This window comes from Barbus barbus (assembly GCF_936440315.1).
Source record: "Barbus barbus genome assembly, chromosome: 44".
Classification (NCBI taxonomy): Eukaryota; Metazoa; Chordata; class Actinopteri; order Cypriniformes; family Cyprinidae; genus Barbus; species Barbus barbus.
In genome coordinates, this window is record NC_136722.1 from 19,679,229 (window position 1) to 19,699,471 (window position 20,243).

The 20,243-nt window shown below is 38.9% G+C and overlaps 1 protein-coding gene across 1 annotated transcript in view; it reads left to right on the top strand.

The window, feature by feature from the left end:
* The first annotated feature begins 15,304 nt into the window (after positions 1–15,304).
* Positions 15,305–20,243, top strand: part of LOC306863194 (netrin-G1-like) — a 68,522-nt gene continuing 63,583 nt past the window's right edge. The window contains exon 1 of the mRNA XM_079406416.1: positions 15,305–15,942. Within this exon, the coding sequence (XP_079262542.1) occupies positions 15,311–15,942 (632 nt within the window). The 5' untranslated portion in view covers positions 15,305–15,310. The remainder of the gene's footprint in view (positions 15,943–20,243) is intronic.

Consider the following 20,243-nt stretch of genomic DNA (forward strand, 5'->3'; position numbering starts at 1 on the left):
TAAAAATGCGTTTTGCTGATGCACAAGAAAAACCCAACACTACACACAGCTGCAACACTTATTAGAAAGAGTCTGGAGAACAATGCAAAATCATGTACACACAAAAGTACCTAATCTCACCATCATAGAAAACATCATTCTGTATGATGTATAAGCCCGTTTCCTCATCAGGGACCCCATCAGGGTGGTGGCGGCACTATCTTATGTGCGCTGTTTTATCAGTACTTTCGCTTTCAAAATCGATCGCGTTCAACAAGGAGGAGGGAGGATGGAAAGTGGTGGGGCACAGTAACTCGTTTGGGGGGGGGCACAGTAACTCGTTTGGCGCCAGCCCTGGCCTAATCTTGGCTTAGTCTTATCCCTGTCCGTGAAACCAGGCCATAAATTCTCAAATTTTTACTAGCACCAACCCTCTGGTTGTGTTCGGACTCCTGTCATACTTGTGGTGTTCCCAGTCAAAAATGACCGGACTCCAAACAATTGCTTATAAATCTCTCATTTTGCTATATTATCACCAAATATTGGATTCAATCGTTTTGTCAACTTGTTTTCTTTCATTTAGGACTGGTGTTGTGTTTCTATTTACATCTGATTAATCATAGGCCTCATTTATCTGAATGTAGGCACCTCCTTTTTTAAGTGAAAAAGCATTTTTTATGAATAATTTTCACAATATGAGATAAAAAATTATGAAAATTTGCACTGTTTATCACACTAGTGTACTTTAATGTTTAATCAGGAAGTTTTCTTTTAAATGCTTTTATTTTATTTATTTATTTATTTTATTTTATTTAACATCTTTGTTAACCAGCTCAGGCAAATGTTATTTATTTTTTATTTAGCTTGTCATGTGTGATCAGGGTGAGCTGACTTACTTCTAACATCACCTCTTTTCTTTTATAAATATGATACAACTAAATACTTTTTGGAGATATGAAGGATGCAGTACTACTCTATACTATGTACTCAAGATTAACATGAGATTGGGTGAAACTGTTATGTCCCCTTTAATGATGGATTTGTTTCTTACAATCACAGTTTTTCACTTCAAAAGATTGTTCATTAATTGTTCCAAGGTTAATTATTTCTTTAAATTACTTTGGATACTAAAATATGTTCTTAACTTTAAGGCTGTGATGTGGCAGTTTTATTTGTAGGAAGAGTATGTAGTAATAAAGTTAGTTGCAGTATTGTTGGTCTCCAGTGAGTTTTTGAAAACAGATGGTTCTAACCAGCGTTGTGCTAGTTACTAAGAAATAGCAACTAGTTACAGTTACTAGTTATTTTATTCAAAAAGTAACGCAATTACTTTGTTGATTACTTATACCAAAAAGTAATGCATTACTGATAAAAGAAATTTTTTTGTTATTTTTTTAAAGATTGTTCCCATTAATGCTCTTTTATGCGTTATGGCCTATACAAACACAAAACTGACTTGAACACATAGTAATTTTTTAACACTATTTTATTTCAGACCATTTTAAGTCAGACCAGCACAAACTGAAAATATCACAAGGATTTCTGAGATAACACAAAACAGGCTGAATAATATATTCAGAATCAAAAATAAAAAAACTAAAGTGGCTTCTGCATCATAAAAGCTGTGTTCAGTCATTTAAATGTTCCTTTCACAGCTTAAGTATGAAAACTATCAACAATGTACAACATAACACAAAACATTTTGAAATAAATAAATGAAAGCAATCTGAATTATGATTCAGAATCAATTTGGAGAAACTCAGCACCAAAAAATGCTATTATGGACAACCATAGTCCACAGTAGAGACAGGCTGCATGTTTTCAACAACATACCGTGCAATAGCTTTGTTGATCTGTCCCTGGCTAACAGTCCGGTTAAAATCTAGTCGCTGTTGTTTGGCTGGAGGGGCTTGACTCACTTCGAGTGTGTCTACCGACACCGGGTTTGCTTCTAGCTTCGTCGAGGCATGTAGTTTCCGGAGGTGCTTCGACAGATTGGAGTTGCTGTTTATCGCAGTAGATAGGACCTTCGAACCAGACAGACACAGCTTACATTTGACTAAAATGTTTTTGTCTTTATGCTCAACTAAAGTGAAATAATGAGCATATTTCCACTTTGAGAAACTCGTCTTGCTCTCGCCTTGACTCGCCATGACCGCCGCACATACTTGAATAAACTCAAACACGCCCACCATGCGTCGCCGCTGTAAACAGGTTTGGTTGTAGGCTACACTTCAGCCAAAATGAATTAATTGAAAGAAAAGTAACGGACAAACGCACCATATTGTAATGGTAATGGAGTTATTTTATTTAAAAAGTAATGTGTTAGAATCCTAGTTACTGTCAAAAGTAACTGCGTTACAGTAACGTGTTATTGCCCAACACTGGTTCTAACAGACGACTATAGATTAAGCACAGGCTCCGGCACCAGCACTATGTACATGTTTACATGCTATCTGCATACATTCTTCCCCTAGACCTGTTTTTGCTTCTTGATAAATGTGATCTGTAGTGTTGTCTGACAGGGGACAGTTAAAACCACCCTCCAGTCTACATTCAGCCTGAGCATTCTCACTTCCTCTCTGTCTGCCAGCATCAAATGAAGGATCGCTTTCACAGCATGTCTCAGCTAAACACAGTTTGAGTAAAAAGAACCCTCATGCATGTCCAGACTGCATTATCAAGCCGATAGGTCTGAAGTCTCCATTCAGTGGAACTGTTATGCCATTCTATGGCACCAGATATCTTTAAATAATCGTTTATGTACAAAATTACTGATTGTGCTGTAGATAATGCCTAAAGATATTTGTTGCAAATATGTCAGTAGCACCAAATTAGATTCAAACCAATTACAGATTCACAATGTGATTTTTTTATGTTTCCTTTTCACTGTCATTATTGTAATTTAGGCAGTTATGCAGCTGAATGTCGGCTGATTTAATTACTTGTAGCGAGCTCCATATTCCCATCAGAGGGCGGAGGGATGGAGGGGGATTGGCAGGGATATCTCACCTCTCTGCCAACAGCCAACCTCCCTCTGCCGCTGGCTAAAGCCTCACACACGCTCCGCTGGAGAGAAGTGTTCTCAGTGAAGAAGCCTTAATAGAATGATAGTGTTTTAATGTAATGTTATTTGCAACCTTTTTTATTTTGATTCATTTAAGCTTTTCATGGGATTGTTTTATGGATTTCTGCTAAATGTTTTGTGTTTGTACCTGTCTGAATTTGTCATTTCGAACTGAGCTGTTGTTTAGAAAACCCTTTAAAATGATGGCTGATGATTTTTTCTATGCAAAACATAGGGTGTATAAAACTCTTTTGGACCTCTCCCTGAGTCATGCAAGATGCTGTTGGGCCTGACCTTTTACCTCAGAGAGATGTAATGTCAAGGCTTGCCCGGAGTTATTTTCTAGATTTTTCTAATCTTTGACTTGACTTTCTGGCTTGCTGATAGCACAGGTGCTGAACCTAGCAGAGCAAGTTTTTGTCTTTAGTTATTATTAGTAATGTCTTTTATTGCCATGTTGAAAAGTTTAGATCAGCTTAAATGTCAGGTTACTTCTGGTCTTGACTGAGTCTAGCTGCTGGACCAGCATGGTTAAGCCTGTGAGGACGCCAACACAACAGTATCCCTCTCTGGAGAAAACAACTACAATGTTGGCTGTTGACCAGCAATGCTTTTTTCCCCCAGACATTATCTGCATACTAAACCCAAACCTTTGCGGCAACAAAAAGAAAAAACAAACTTTTTTTTTTTTTTTTGGTTGCCAAAAGTCTGCAGCAGAATCTGGGGAAGCTTTGAGACATGAAATATACAGTGGCAGATAGCACATACAGGTGCTACTGTGGTGTAGAATGTGTGGGAAGGAAAGATCGCTCCTCTCTCTGTGTAAGCATGTGTTTGTGAATAGCTGCATCAGAGCTGGTCTCTTATTGCCAGGCCAGCATTATACAAGACACATGTGCATCACTTCCATCTCTGGCCTTACGCTCTGAGTCATATCTAATAAAATAATTCAGATACAAACCAAAGGAAATACATTCTCTCTCTCTCTTAGCGAAAGTGACAAAGAGAGAGAGAGAGAGAGAGAGAGAGAGAGAGAAATACAAGAAAGAACTTTTAGCAGAAGGGTTTTTGTGTCGTTTCGCATCTAAAAATCACAAGCCCCCGCGCAGAACTTCAGTCGGAGCTGTCAGCTGCATCGATCTCAAGGAGAGATGTGTCAGACAGAGCTGAGAGAAGTGGCTGAGAGTCAGAGCTAAGGGGCCTGCTGGAGAAACAGATGGAATAGCAGAAAATGAGATAGGAATAGTTTGACAATAAACATCAATAATGAAAAAAAAGTTTGACAATAAACATCAGAGAAAGGAAAGAAGGGTTGAGACAGAAGGAGGAGGATATAGCGGAATGTTCAGTCTGTAACAGAGATTTAAAACACAGAAATAAATAATTTAATAAATGTGGGGTAGAAGTGCTTGCAGGGTTACGGAGGTTCATACAGTTGTTCTTTTTATAGTTTGCTCACAGATCTTGAAGTTCTTTCAGGCCTATAGATTAGTTAAATAATAAAAAAAGCATGTGGGACACACCTAACTCAACTCTACATATGAAAAATATGAACCTTAAAGAGAGTTCACCCAAATGTACTCACCATAGTAATAAATAGTTTTGTCATTGATGTAAAAAAAAAGACAGAAAAGAAAGATGGAAACATTTTTTGTATCCATTCAAATTGAGGAATTCTAGACCATCTTGTTTTCTACACAGAAATTTCAAGAAATTCAAATTCATGGAACTGTTTCATTGAGTGGTGCTTTTCAAAACCTGCATGGAGCCATTTACTGTATGTAGAGAAAAAGAAAGTTTAAAAATAATATTCGTAGTTCATTCATAGTTTTGTAAAAGAATTATGGAAAAGTTACATCTCTGTAATATTGTATGATGTTGACTAGACACTTTGAACTCTCCATACTTGATTCCCCACACACGCTCTTGTGGACTCCCACGCTGAGCCCTGAGAAGTGTAGAATGAAAATTTAGGGCTTTTTTTTGTGCAATGTAACAAGGCAGTGCTCTTTCTCAGTGTCTGTCTCTCTCACCCCGTCTTTCGGTCTCTGTAAACACAAAGGATGCTTGTGTGTGTGCTGTGTGCACACATGAATAAGTCTAGCAGAGTACAGAGGATTGTTCTCTGGTCCCTAGAGTCATCTGTCAATCATATTTCACATTCAGCAGTGAAAAGGAGTAAAATAATCCCCGGCGGATGGGCCAAAGAGGCTTCACTGATCTACAGGGGTGGTAGGAGCACAATTTAAAGACCACTGAAGCTGTTTGCCACACACAGACGGCATTCAAAGTCATATTGAGTTTAATCATCCCACAGTGCTCCAGACTCAAGAAAAAATTATATTTTTTAAATATCCCTGTATCATAATAATGATACAGGGATATTTTACTGAATTCTTTTGACACCTTCAGCAGCCAAACCCCTCTTGCTATTCTGAGATTGTCAGACATGCAACATAAGCCAGATTAAACACAAAGGGAGATCTCACAGCCAACAGTAATTAATGTAAAACTCCCTGTATGCACAGCAACTCTTAATTAAGCAGAAACTATATCATGAGTTGAATTGCTGTTCTAAGAGTCTGAGATTTCAAAGGAAGTTGTCTCATATCAAGAGACAATTTCCCTGTCAAAAATATACAAATCCCAGAGAGTTGTTATGAAATTATTCTGAATGAAACCCTCAGGCTGCTATTTACAGAGATTCACCAATGACATGGCTGAGAAATGAGTTTTAAAATGCAAGTTGTAGCTGGCAGGAACAATATGGGTCCATATTGCAGATCTTTATAAGACATTATGAATTGCGGCAATGTGATTTGCGGATCTCTACAACCAATGCTTGTCTCCTTAGATCTAGCCCATTACTATTATCATAAAAATATTAGTCTTTTGGAAATGCTGCCAAATTGAACACCTTACTAGGTGAAATGAGTTTTCTATCCTGGGCACCCTCAGAGGAGGATGCGGTCAGCACAGAGACACTTGTTCATTCAACCATAGAGGTGAAGCAGACACGCAAAATATGAACGTCTAACTGAAGGAAGGAGGGAGAAGGACTGAACAACACAGAGGGAGAAGGACTGAAGAAAGAGGAAATATGATCTGTCAGTCAGTTTGAGACAAGGCCAGGATTATCAGGTCTAAGACACCATAGACAGCCTTAGCCTATAGCTTCTGCTGCCATATTAACCCACACCATGGCCCCGGTCAAGCACTGTGAATGATGCTTTGTTAACCGCCGAGAGACTCGTGATGTGGATGATCCCAGTGGTTAGCATGATGAAATAGTGTGCAAATAATTCTGTAAAAGCCAATAAATTTGCTTTAATAAGTTTATCAACTGTTCCAGTCCCAGTATTTTATAAAAGGGAATATGTTGTATATTTTTATCATATTTTTATCAAAACCTCATATAATGTTTTTTTAATATAGTCAAGATATCCTCCTGTCATTCCAATTCAAATTCCAGTTCAGCGTCTTTGTGGTATGTGGCCAATGCAATTCAAATTTGAACTCATGAATTAAAAAACAAGGCAATTCTTCATTTCTGAAATTGAACCTATTCTAAATGTTCTAAATTCTAAATGCATGTAATGGCTGAATCATTTTATGAAGAAAAGAAATGGACACTCTTTATGGCATTGAAAGGAGGAAATAATTACCAGCACTTGAAGTTCTCTTTATTACTACGCAGAACATTAGGGGTGGAGCTTCTATCTTCGTCCTGACTTCATTCGTACACTCATTGTCAAGCTATCAAAGAGTTTAAACCTCTGGCCCTGACAATGCTGACCCAGCACAACAAACAGACACAACTGCAAGTTGGAGAGATTACTGCTGTCACAACACATCAGCTAGAGATCTGACATGTAATCACTCTAAACGCTAAATGGCAGCAGAAAGCCATTAATAATTACAGCAGTGGTGAGCTTTTGATAAACAACTGATGTAAGTATGAGGCTTCATCTTCAAAGCTCTGTTCTCATGCGGTGCTTTACGTGCTTTACTAAGTCCATTTTGTAAAAGTGCAGGCAGCCGTTCACTTTTCATCCCTCAAGGAATCACCTTGACATATTGGAAGCCAGTAAGTGTGATCTGCATCTGAATACAGCCTCTTAAGTGGTGATTTTTTTCCCCCCTTTCTCACCGTGTGTCCATAGGGAAGTCACCCAGACCATCTAAAATTATATGTTATATCTTTTTTTTAACAATACATGGAAAAACAATATTATCTCAGGTGTTGCTATGATGTTCTGAGTATTTTTTTAATCTGTCCATCCATCCATTCATCCATCGTTCAATCAATCAATCAATCTATCGTTCAATTAATCAATCAATCTATCTATCTATCTATCTATCTATCTATCTATCTATCTATCTATCTATCTATCTATATCATATTCTGATGAACGTCTCAGCTTCTTCCTTCAATTTGTATTTTTTTGTTGCCATTTTATCATCCATCAAGTGAAAGCTGCATTATTTTATCGATTCTTGATTCATTACTGTAGCACATGGTAAATAAACTATGGGCAAAACTGTATTACTGACCTGTGAAGGTTAGAGGATTGTTGTAATGATTGTGAGTAATAATAATAGTGATGAATGCTGCACTAACTAGATTTTATCAGCTCACGCCACTTACCTCATTTACTTCTTGAATTAGAATTGACCTATTGTAAGCCCCACCCCCCTTAGTTACTGTTGCTCCCTCGGACAAACAGATGGAGTTGCTCACTGTCTTACAATGACAGCTGCATTGTGAAAACCTTGTCCCACTATGTTTTTCACAGTTTTGGACACAGAAGGCCACCAAATGGGAATTAAATATTCCATGGAGGGATTTATAAAATATTTAAAAATAGATACGATGGGTAATTCGAAGCGAGGGAGTACAGATCACAATGCAAGCGGGAGAAGTCTCATATTACGGTCGGTCATCACGATCGCGGATGACAACATGCAGGATCAACACTGTTCATGTATCGCAGGGTACGATTAAATTAATGTACATTTAACCAGTTTAATATGGAGAGGCACTGAAATGTAGACCTTCGTTTATGTGTTTTTGACCTATACTGTACAAGACGCGAGAACAGTCCGCTATTTAGGTTTGTACATTAGCATGGACTCACTAACTTTAACGTTAGCTAGTAATACCTTGCTAAAGCACAAAATAACATTAACGTTTTGCTTGAGCAGATGAATATTGTAACTTAATGAGTGTGACAACCAGAAAATTAAAGTTTTTGTCTTCATTTGTATTGGGGTTGAAAAGGTAGGGACATTTTGCTCTGTTTTGTTTGGATTCAGGAAATGTAATAAAATAAAATATATTGCCCATCCTCTTAAAATACCTGGAATCAGTGTTACAAGTACCCCAGGCACATCCTTTTTCCATTTTTGAAGCATAAACCCCATAAAACCAATGCGAGCTTCGGATCTTCCAATGTTTCTCTATGGCGCTGAAATCTAAAGATGTCCAAGTTCCGCTCCCCGTGCAACTGATACTCGACTGATATTTTTCTAGTCTGTGTTCGAGGGGAGGGGCTTACTGATAGGTCAATTACTATTACTAAAACCCATGGGAACTGAACATGCTGATGTGAGTGAATATGTTAAATCCAGGCAGAGTATTTATGTGTCAATGCATTTGGCAGGTGGGGATTGAACTGACTTCTCTTTTTGTCTGCTAACACGTCTCGCTGACCTCTAGTTTGAAAATGTGATTGTAATTCTTGGTGGGATTTATCCTGGGGTCTATTACACACAGTAATCTGTGTTTCCTGTATTCAAGCAGCATCGCGGTGAAGCCCAAGTGCGTTTGTGGCCGTTCTGCAGGACGAGCTCAAAGGTGCGTGCGAGAGCACAGAGGCAGATTGAAAAGGAATCGGAGCTTCAATCAAACTGAGGGCCTTGGAGAAATCTATCCCTCCACCAAGGTCTCATTTATGCACAAGTGATGGATTTAACCGCAGTCTGGGGAGGGAGAGAGAGACAGAAAGAGAAAAAGAGATCGAGGGAAATTATATGCCCAGACCCTCATGTTTATTTGTTATACCTGCAAGCTGTGCTCTTAAAATCAAATTTGCTCCTTTGTAATATAGTGTCTAATGTCGTGTCATGTGAACATATTTGATTTAAATCATTTCATGTCAGCGCCAGGAAAAGAGATATGCAAATGACCTGACCTGAGCCTGTCATGCGGTCTGGCAAAATGGCCTCTGACAGATTAGACATTAACATTTGAAACGATTGAGGAGAAATCGCTCTTCACACTGCTCTCCTTTAGCTGAGACAATTACACAGTAGATTTCACAACGTGAGCACTGATCTCAGTGTGGCCACTGCATAGTAATTTAATTTCCAATGAAATGATATTGATCTATTTGTCATTTCTGAAGAGCTCAAAACAGCCACAATCAAATACGTGAAAAGCATGGCAAGAAAGTGATGGAACAGACGATACGCTTGCTGTGTTGCAATGCATATTGATGTGTTGGCATGTGTGTACACAAATCTGCACACATGTGTTCGTCAAAGGACCATCGAGTGAGAAAAGAAAGAGACATAGAGACAGAGACAGCAGTATGTGATCTGGGTTACATCATGTCACAAACAACTGTCACACAAAAGGATTTGTTTGACTGCTTGGTCCTATATATCACAGTCTGCTATCAGCCACAGTAAATTTATACTCGGTCATATTGGTGATCTGGTAATCTGAAGCCTTTCCTGCCAGTGGGACAGTCGTATCTCATTCGCTTCTGCCCTCGACCAGAAATTCCCACCTGAATAATAATTTTTCATGTGGCTTGGTCAAGATTGGTCCTAAACTACTACCATTGTCTTGACAGTAATGACTTTGATGCCCTTTTACTCGTGACAGGGCTTCAATGCATCTCTTACACACGCTTCATGGAACACTTTCACCTCCACATGAAAGGTACAGCAGATAGCATCACGTTTTATGAGGACGTTTCATGACGTTTCTAGGTTGAAAGAAAGCAGAACAAAGTAAAAATTTAAGAATTGGCTCCATAACAGGCTTTCAGTTAATGAATAGGAATTTGAACTGAACTGGCCACACTCACAGGAAGTTTAACTGGAATTTGAATTGGAATGAGAGTAAGAGGAATTTTCCTAACTCAATCTATCTGTTCATCCATCTCTAAGGCCCATAAACCTTCAAACTTCAGGTCTTTTGAAACTTTCAAACAAGGCTTTGTCAAGGCAATATTCAATGTTAAATTGAAAAATTAGTTCTATTTAGTTATATTTTGATTTGATTCTGAGTGGTGCACAACCCTTGTATTGATACAACATGCAAATTCCCCAGCAATGACTGGCTGCAGTTCAAATGGTCAGTGGCAAACAGGGTCATACTTAATACTGTCTGATCTCTGAGAGTCATGCTACAGTACCCTCCATGCCAGGCAGTGGCAAAGTTGCTGACGCTACATAGAGTTCAGTGCACTGAGAAATGTTGACATGAGTCATGTGAAAGCTCCTTCATCTTGATCCTGCAATGCGTGAGATTATCAGCAGGAAAATAATGGGAGTCATTACCGAGTGTAAGCATACACTGATTGTGGCTGTGAAGAGGCTGGCTTTTGACATGGCTTTCATTTGCACTCTTCTGTTTGAGACAAATTATTGCTTTGATAATACATCTTCATTCCACAGCAATGTGTGATCAACTGTGAGAAAAACGCTCAGCCAAGCACTGAACAAACAAACGGCATTTGTAGGACGGGTGGGTTTTTTTCAAGGCTGTGTTTAGGAAGCAAGTGTGAGGTGATTCATGACGACAGTGTGCGTGTTTGTTGGTGTGAAATTACCCAGAACACATTTAATGGGGACAACAGACTCGGATTAGAACCAGCGCATGTTCAGCACATCTCTCTTTCTATTTTTCTTTCTCTCGACTTGCTTTCTCTCTATCTCTGGCCCTCTTTCTTGTTCATCAGACTTCATCAAGCTCTTTGTGGATGGGATTAACCTTACACGGTTTGGAGCCTTACACTGTCATTAGCACCAATTCACAGAAAGCTGTCTGCTTTTCCAAATACGCTTAGCCATCAAAATCCCTGGTCCACGTATCCTGGGTGTCCTGATCAGTTTAGGATTAATATAAACATATTTATTAATTACTGATCTTTGTCAATGTGGCAGCTATGCCAGTTTTTCTATTGTGAGTCAATGTGAGTTAATCTTTAATTAAAGCTCTCAGTGGCATGAAAAAACTGGAAACTTTGCTTTTCAAGAGCTGCATTTAAAGGTGATAAATGGGAGACTCTCCGATAAATGGGAGGTTTGCAGTGACTGAAAAAAACAACAACAAAAAAACATTTAATTAATCTTTATAAGGCATTACTGTGCAGACTATTTCCTCACATCAGCCTTTACTTTTGCAGCTGTAACTTTACAGATTACTGCCCTGTAGGGTTGTAACGATATACCGGTATGACGGTCTATCGCGGTTTGAACGAACACGGTTATCATACTGTAAACGTGCATATCTACGGATTAAAAAAATTATGAAAAAAAAATATAAATAATAATCTCACCCACGCATATGCAATTTATTTTGGCTGCTTCACTCTGCTGAAATGACAGAGATTGTATCTAATCTCCATCCCCCGCCGAAAAAAAGTTTAAATTTGCAGTATGGGAATACTTTGGATATAAAAAAAAAAAACACAAATGTAGGGTTGTCGAACGTGAGGACGAATCCAATTTGCGAAAAATGTGGACGCAAAGTGTCTGCAAAAGCAGGCAATGCATCCAACATGTTCGCTCATATTCGCGGACATCATCCCTCCATGCAGATAAAGGTATGTTGCATTTATAAGATATAAAGTTACACAGTTACACAGCTATATCACCCTTTAGCCCAAGACTGGTTGCCCACTGAAGCTAAGCAGGGTTGAGCCTGGTCAGTACCTGGATGGGAGACCTCCGGTGAAAACTAGGTTGCTGTTGGAAGAGGTGTTAGTGAGGCCAGCAGGGGGTGGTCTGTGTGGGTCCTAACGCCCCAGTATAGTGACGGGGACATAATACTGTCAAAAAGCACCGTCTTTCGGATGAGACGTTAAACCGAGGTCCTGACTCTCTGTGGTCATTAAAAATCCCAGGATGTCTTTCGAAAAGAATAGAGGTGTGACCTCGGCATCCTGGCCAAATTTCCCCATTGGTCTCTGACCATCATGGCCTCCTAATCATCCCCTTACATTGATTGGCTTCATCACTCTGTCTCCTCTCCACCAGTAAGCTGGTGTGTGGTGGGCGTTCTGGCGCACTATGGCTGCCGTCGCATCATCCAGGTGGATGCTGCACATTGGTGGTGGACGAGGAGACACCACCCCTCACAATGTAGAGCGCTTTGAGTGCTTAGAAAAAAAGCAGAAAAGCGCTATATAAATGTAATGAATTATTATTATTATTATTATTATAAGGCCGTATAATTTCCGTGATGCAGAGGGAGTCCTGGTGCAGTCATGAAAATGGGATTTACAGTATAACGTTAACGAGGTTGTCACTTAAAACGCGCATCTGATGGATGGATAAATCAAAAGTAGATATGAGTGGCGCCGTTGTAACTTGAAGTCCTGACAGAAATAAATTAGCATTGTACAATGTACTTAAAAGTTATGACAACAATAATAATATTCTTTATAATAATTAATTTATTTAAACATTATTTTTAAGGAATATCATCATGTTTGTCCATGTTTTAACTTAGAATACCTCTGTTGTGCAGCACTTTGCCAAAAATAAAAGTTGTTATATTTTAATTTGATAACATTTTAAAACATTAATTAAAATGTTAAAGTGTGATATAGATATACATAAGGCTTATGGCTTTATTTTGTAATTGTTTTTGTTTTTTTTCCTCGGAAGGGGGGCTTACTTTCATTAAAACGAGTTCAAGTTTGTTGCAATAAAAGGATTTGTTCACTCAAATAACTTGTTCTTATTCTTTTAAGAATCATTGTTACTGATAAGAATTATTGTTTAATATATACCGTGATATTTTCTGAGTCGATTATCATACCGTGAAAATATCATACTGTTACAACCCTACTGCCCTGTGGATGAAAAAAAAAAAAAAACAAGCTTGTGAGAAAGTGTAGGTCTATGTGTGTGTGTTGGTGAGAGAAAATCGGTTGTGGATCTTAAATATAATTATCTGTGGAGATACTGTAATGTTTGAAAGCTTAGGCTGATTCTTTACAATTACTTGACTATGACGCTATTATTATCTATTACAATTATTCTCATAATCAGCCTTGGTGTCTTATTATATTTTTAGTGTATTTATTTGTCATTCACAATCTTCTGTTTTCATAAAATTGTGCTAGGTAGCCAGAAAAAAAAACAAAAAAAACGTATTGATCCAGGATCTTGCAGCAAATATGTTCTGACTGTCACTTGTCTCGCACAAACATTTTTTCCAAAGATGTATTATTGTGCTTGCCTGTGCGGAACTTACTTTACCATACTTTACTGGAGTATTGTGAGTAGCTGATTGGAGATTTCTGTGCAGTAAATCAGGTGTTCAGATTTTATTTTTATTTATTTTTATGCATAGCTAAGCAATTGCTAGGAAATTCTGGGTGGTTGCTAGGTGGTTGCCCATTGTCAAGTCTTTCTAAATATGGCATCAGTGAAAGTCTATGCAATTTGTTTTCCTATTTTATTGTCTGCCAGGAGGAAAATTAATTGCACACCTCTCCTCAACAAGCTGTGCAATAGGAGTTATCATTCATGTTCAAAACACAAACATTATTTTTAGCTTAATTTAGCTTGATTCTTTGGGGAAGGGGTTTGTTTAAATCACTTAATCAATTAATCACACACTCCAAGTATAAGCAATAGTTATATTGATGCTTGCTAGCTAAATATAGAGTGCTATAGACACCAATTAGTTCTTCTCTTCTTCTCTGTGCTTCAGGACTAGTGCCTGAAGCACATGCTGAGATAGAACAGCATGAATGAACAGCTCTGCCCTTCTGACTGGATGGTCTAGTGAGAGGCATGTGGACTCACTGGTGGGTCTGATCATTCTCCAGGCTTATGTGAACGGCTGTAGAGGACTGGCTGGAGAGCATATTAATGCCACTTTGTCAGAATTAAGAGGTTAAATGGTTGTCTGGGCTTCATTGTCACATTGCCTTAGAGGACAAGGTAAGAGGAAAAGCCTATTAACAGAAGCACTCTTTTTTTCCCCTGTGCACCTCTCTGCCACTGTGTCACTCATTTTCTTCTCCGCAGTCCCTTTCTCCACCTATCCTTTACCACCATGCTCTTCCCCAGCGTCCAGGCCCGTGGATTCCCGCAGAGAGAAAGACATCTCCCACTTAATCAGCTGCTGTGTTTCTTGTTCAGATAAATTGGAGCTTTTTCCTCTTGAGAGGTATTTCCTGGAGGACGCCAATGCCACCCGGCAGTATAACAGCCCCACGAACCCCTGCTTAGTGTACACCAGCATGTGGCGCAGCAGAACATACCAGTATACCGATTAGTTTGAGAGGACGCTGCAGTGTGAGTAAGGGCAGTGACATTAGGGCATAATGTCTTCACGCAAACCAGCAAAACTCTTGTTTCAATGCCTCTATCTGAATTGCAGATACATGGAAAATTTTCACCTGCCAGCAGTGGCTAACAAAAATGCACCTTTGGGTGTCCTTAGCTCAAGGTGCAGAACAAGGTAGCCTTTATGCAAAAGAATGACTTGAGGAGAGTGTATTATTCACATTTTGTCAGTCTGACCTTCATATTTTTTCTCTTTTTAATGAGCATTTTAACATGAATCCCTGTCCATTTTTACCTCTTTAGAGACTCCATTTTCTTGTTCTTTATTATCATGGATTGATGGAACTTAAAACAGGGAATAATCTTCTCATAAATTATATGCAAAACAAGACTGGTTTTACTGGTTGACTGCATGAGGGATCTTGACTTTAAATGGCTCTATAACAGATCTATGAGTCTTTGGGCGTTTAATGGCCAGTCCTTATCTGGATTTAGCCAACAGCTGGAGAGTAGTTTCAACCACTGCTTCGTATACATAATATCACTCATGTACCACCAAGGCCAGTGCCTGTGAAATATAAATTGACTTCGTTTCATTAGCCGGCACCAGCCTATCCCCATATGTGCACACAATAAAAAGCACTTTTTTAAAAGCACTTTTGTTTGGATACTCATTTAACTGTTGTTTTCTTTATTTGCTTTATCTTGTAGGAAAACCCCTATATGTGCAACAACGAGTGCGACTCAGCCACAGAAGAGCTGGCCCACCCCCCTGAGCTCATGTTCGACTTTGAGGGCCGCAACCCCACCACTTTCTGGCAGTCCACCTCCTGGAAGAAGTACCCTAAACCTCTGGCAGTCAACATAACCCTGTCATGGAACAAGACCATTGAGCTGACCGATGACATTGTCATCACTTTTGAGTCGGGTCGGCCGGAGCAGATGGTTCTGGAGAAGTCTCTGGACTATGGACGTAGCTGGCAGCCTTACCAGTTCTACGCTACCGACTGCCTTGATGCTTTCACTATGGAGCCCAAAACGGTGAGGGACATTACCCAGCACACGTTGCTGGACATTATCTGCACTGAGGAATATTCCAGAGGTTACGTGTGGAAGAACGACAAGACTGTACGCTTCGAAATCAAAGACCGCTTCGCACTGTTCGCTGGCCCCAAGCTGCACAATATGGCCTCGCTGTATGGACAACTGGACACCACCAAAAACCTAAGAGACTTTTTCACCATTACTGACCTGCGTATACGTCTGCTCAGGCCTGCCACGGGTGCCACCATGGTGGATGAGAACAACCTTTCCAGATACTTCTACGCCATCTCTGACATTAAAGTACATGGCAGGTAAGACATTTAACTCAGTTGCAGTCAAATTTTGGTTGGGGTTTGTTACCTTTTTTTTCGTTTTCTTAACAAACCATTTCTCATTCTGTAGTTCTGTGTATTGGGAGGCAGGGTAGGTGTACTTCACTTTATATTTTTAGGGGAATGTTTTATGCATAGGCTTGATTTATTTAAAGAGCTAGACAGAACTACAGTGTATTGGTCTTACAATTATTTTTAACAATACATAAAAAGATCTGGGGGAAATATTTAGTGGAAGTGCAAATATGTACTTTGGGAATAAAACAAAAACTACTGTTCTCGTTAACTCTTTAATTTCATTGTGTGTGTGTGTATGGGTGTGTGTCAAGTCAAGTCAAGTCAATATTATTTGTATAGCGCTTTTAACAATGCAAATTGTGTCAAAGCAACTTTACATCGGCTTGATATAAAGCTGGGTGGATTTATATCAGCTTTACAGTGTTTAGACAGGGAAATAGTTTGTCGAAATAGTGTCATTCTCCTCTGGCCAGACAAAATCAGCAGTTTAAATCTAGGCTAAAGCAGAATCAGATTGTGCAAAGGACTCATCTGGTTCCTGTCATCTTGTTCCGATGGCTATCTTGGAGACAGGGTCTTCACTGGGGATCAGTCTCTGGGGCTCATCTAGGTGTCCTGGCTGTAGAGGTCATCTTTAGGTGCTGATCCACCATCTGATCTGGATACAGTCTGGATCTGGGTGGCTACGGTGACCTTGGAATAAGAAAGAAACGACTAATATTAGTGTAGATGCCATTCTTCTAACAATGTAACAAGTACATCAGGTGTTTTGGGAAGTGTTCCCGGTTCCGGTTGACCTAATTAATGCAGCCTAACAAACCTTTAACGGATTTGAATTATAGAAATGCGATAGTGTCTTATGTGTAAACCAGGTTAAAAAGATGGGTCTTTAATCTAGATTTAAACTGACAGAGTGTGTCTGCTTCCCGAACAGTGTTAGGTAGATTGTTCCAGAGTTTGGGCGCTAAATAGGAAAACGATCTACCGCCCGCAGTTGATTTTGATATTCTAGGTATTATCAAATGGCCAGTGTTTTGAGATTGCAGCGGATGTGAAGGACTATGATGCGATAAGAGCTCACTCAAATACTGAGGTGCCAAACTATTCAGGGCTTTATAGGTAATTAGCAAGATCTTAAAATGCATACAAAGTTTAATAAGGAGCCAGTGCAGTGTTGACAGAACCGGGCTAATGTGGTCATACTTCCTGGTTCTAGTAAGAACTCTAGCTGCTGCATTTTGAACCAGCTGGAGTTTGTTTATTAAATGTGCAGAGCAACCACCCAATAAAGCATTACAATAATCTAGCCTCGAGATCATGAATGCATTAATTAATGTTTCTCTCATGTTGATTGTGTTAATTTGATTCCAGGTGTGTCTCGTCGTCTTCCCCAATTATCCTATGTTTAAAAGCCCCAGTCCTTCTGTGAGTGTTTGTCGGGTCTACTTCGTCATGTTCGTGTGTCTCTGTGTGAATTCCCCTTGTTTGGATTAAATTAAAGACTGTTGAACTTGATTCCTCGCTCCTTCCATCACAGAATACGACATTTATTTTTATACCATCATTTACTCAAAAGTTGTTTTAAACCTGAAAGAGTTTCTTTCTTCTACTGAACATAAATGCTATTTTGAAGAAGGTAGAAAACCAAACAGTTGCTGGTCCACAGTGACTTCCATAGGATTTTTTTATTCCTACTATCAAATTCAATGTGGACCAGCAACTGTTTGGTTACCCTCATTCTTCAAAATATCTTATTTTGGGTTCAGCACAAGAAATTAATTGAGGTTTGGGACAACATGTGAGTGAGAAAATAATGACAGAAATTTAATTTTAGGGGGAACTATCCCTTTAATGACAGTCGACAGCATGTTTAGTGTCCTGTACCTTTAAGACCTGCACACATCTAATATACAGGCACGCATCCGTTTCTCTCTTAACTATTTACTTACATTTTAGAGATAACCAACTGAGTCTGTATGTAAGCCTTGTTTGTTTTGACAGTATTAGCGCAAAAGATAATTTAGTTGAGTAATCAGGCGCTGTTAGACAGGCGTTTTAGTGTGCGTGCTTCAGGTGTATGCGCTCAAAAAAAAAAAGCGCACGTCAGACCTGCGCGCGAATTAAACATTTAACCAGCAAGGCTTGTGTGCAAATAATGTACTTTTGTGATCACGAATAATTGCAGTGTCCTGTCAGAATAACTCTACTGCTGTATGTTGTGTTGTACAGTACATAGAGACAGAGGCGCCAGAACTGTATTTGACATAATGTGCACTGTAGCACGATACTACGATATTTCTTCCAAAGCAGATCGTGGAGACATTTTTATTGTCCACGATCAAAAATCTTCATATCGCACATCTCTATTTGGGGTCAAGTTGTGTTTATTTAACGAGAAGCTTAATAACAGCCAGTCTGAAGGTTTTTGGGACATATCCTAATGACAATGATGAGTTAATAATATTCAGAAGAGGATCTATTACTTCTGGAAGCACCTCTTTTAGGAGCTTAGATGGAACAGGGTCTAAAATACAGGTTGTTGGTTTAGATGATTTAACAAGTTTATACAATTCGTCATTTCCAATAGAAGAGAATGAGTGGAATTGTTCTTCAGGGGATCTATAGTGCACTATCTGATGCGATACTGTGGCTGACAGCTGCATGGTTACAATTTTATCTCTAATAGTTTTGATCTTGGAAGTAAAGTAGTTAATAAAGTCATTACTACTGCTGGGTAATGTCTGCACCTGCTGATGTTATATTTTTTGTTAATTTAGCCACTGTATTAAATAAATACTTGGGGTTGTGTTTGTTTTCTTCTAAAAGAGATGTAAAGTAAGCAGATCTAGCAGTTTTTAATGCTTTTCTGTAGGATAGGGTACTTTCCCGCCAAGCAATATGAAATACCTCTAATTTTTTCTCCAGCTGCGCTCCATTTTCCGGGCTGCTCTCTTTAGAGCGCGAGTGTGCTCATTATACCACGGTGTTGGACTCTTCTCCTTAATCTTCCTTAAGTGTAAAGGAGCAACCGTATCTAAAGTGCTAGAAAAGTGAGAGTCAATAGTTTCTGTTACATCATCAAGTTGTTCTGAGCTATTGGATATGCTGAGGAATTGAGATAAGTCAGGAATATTATTTATAAAGTAGTCTTTTGTGGTAGAAGTAATGGTTCTACCATATTTGTAACAAGGAGTTGGCTTTACAGCTTTAGCTATATGGAATATACACGAAACTAGATAATGATCTGAGATATCATTGCTCTGCTGCAATATTTCAACGCCACTGACATCCGTTCCATATGACAGTATTAAATCTAGAGTATGATTTCGACAATGAGTAGGTCCTGAAATGTGTTGTTTAACACCATTAGCGCTGATAAAATATAAAAACTGTAACTTGAATGCAATGTAAGTCGCTTTGGATAAAAGCGTCTGCTAAATGCATAAATGTAAATGTAAATGTAACACCAATGGAGTTTAGAATGTATATAAATGCTGATCCCAACGAATCTCTTTTATTATCAACATAGGTATTAAAATCACCAGCAATTAGGACTTTATCTGCAGCCAGCACTACCTCAGATAGAAAATTAGCAAATTATTTAATAAAGTCTGTATGGTGCCCTGGTGGCCTGTATAGAGTAGCCAGTACAAACATCGCAGGGGATTTATCATTAACACTTGTTTCTTTGGATAACGTTATATGATGCACCATTACTTCGAACAAATTATACTTGAAATCCGACCTCTGAGAAATACTGAAAATATTGCTATAAATTGTGGCAACACCTCCCCCTTTGCCTTTTGGATGCGGTTCATGTTTGTAACTGTAATCTTGGGGGGTAGACTTGTTTAAAGTAATGTAGTCATCTGGTTTTAGCCAGGTTTCTGCCAAACAAAGCACATCTAGTTTATGGTCAGTGATCATATCATTTACAAAAAGTGCTTTTGTAGAAAGGGATCTAATATTCAATAAGCCAAGCTTTGTCATTTGTTTATCTGTATTATATCTGTTTTTTATTTGTTGAACATCAATTAAATTGTTACTCTTACTTTGGTTTGGATGTTTTCTGTATTTTCTAGTTCGGGGAGCAGACACTCTATAGTGTGATATCTAAGTGAAAGAGTCTTTATGTGCTGAGAATTAACTGACTTCTGTGACGTGAGGCGGCTAGCAGACGGTCGGTTTAGCCAGTCTGTCTGTTTCCTGACCTGGGCCCCAGTTAGTCAAGTACGAACTCTAAGACTATGTGCCATATTTCT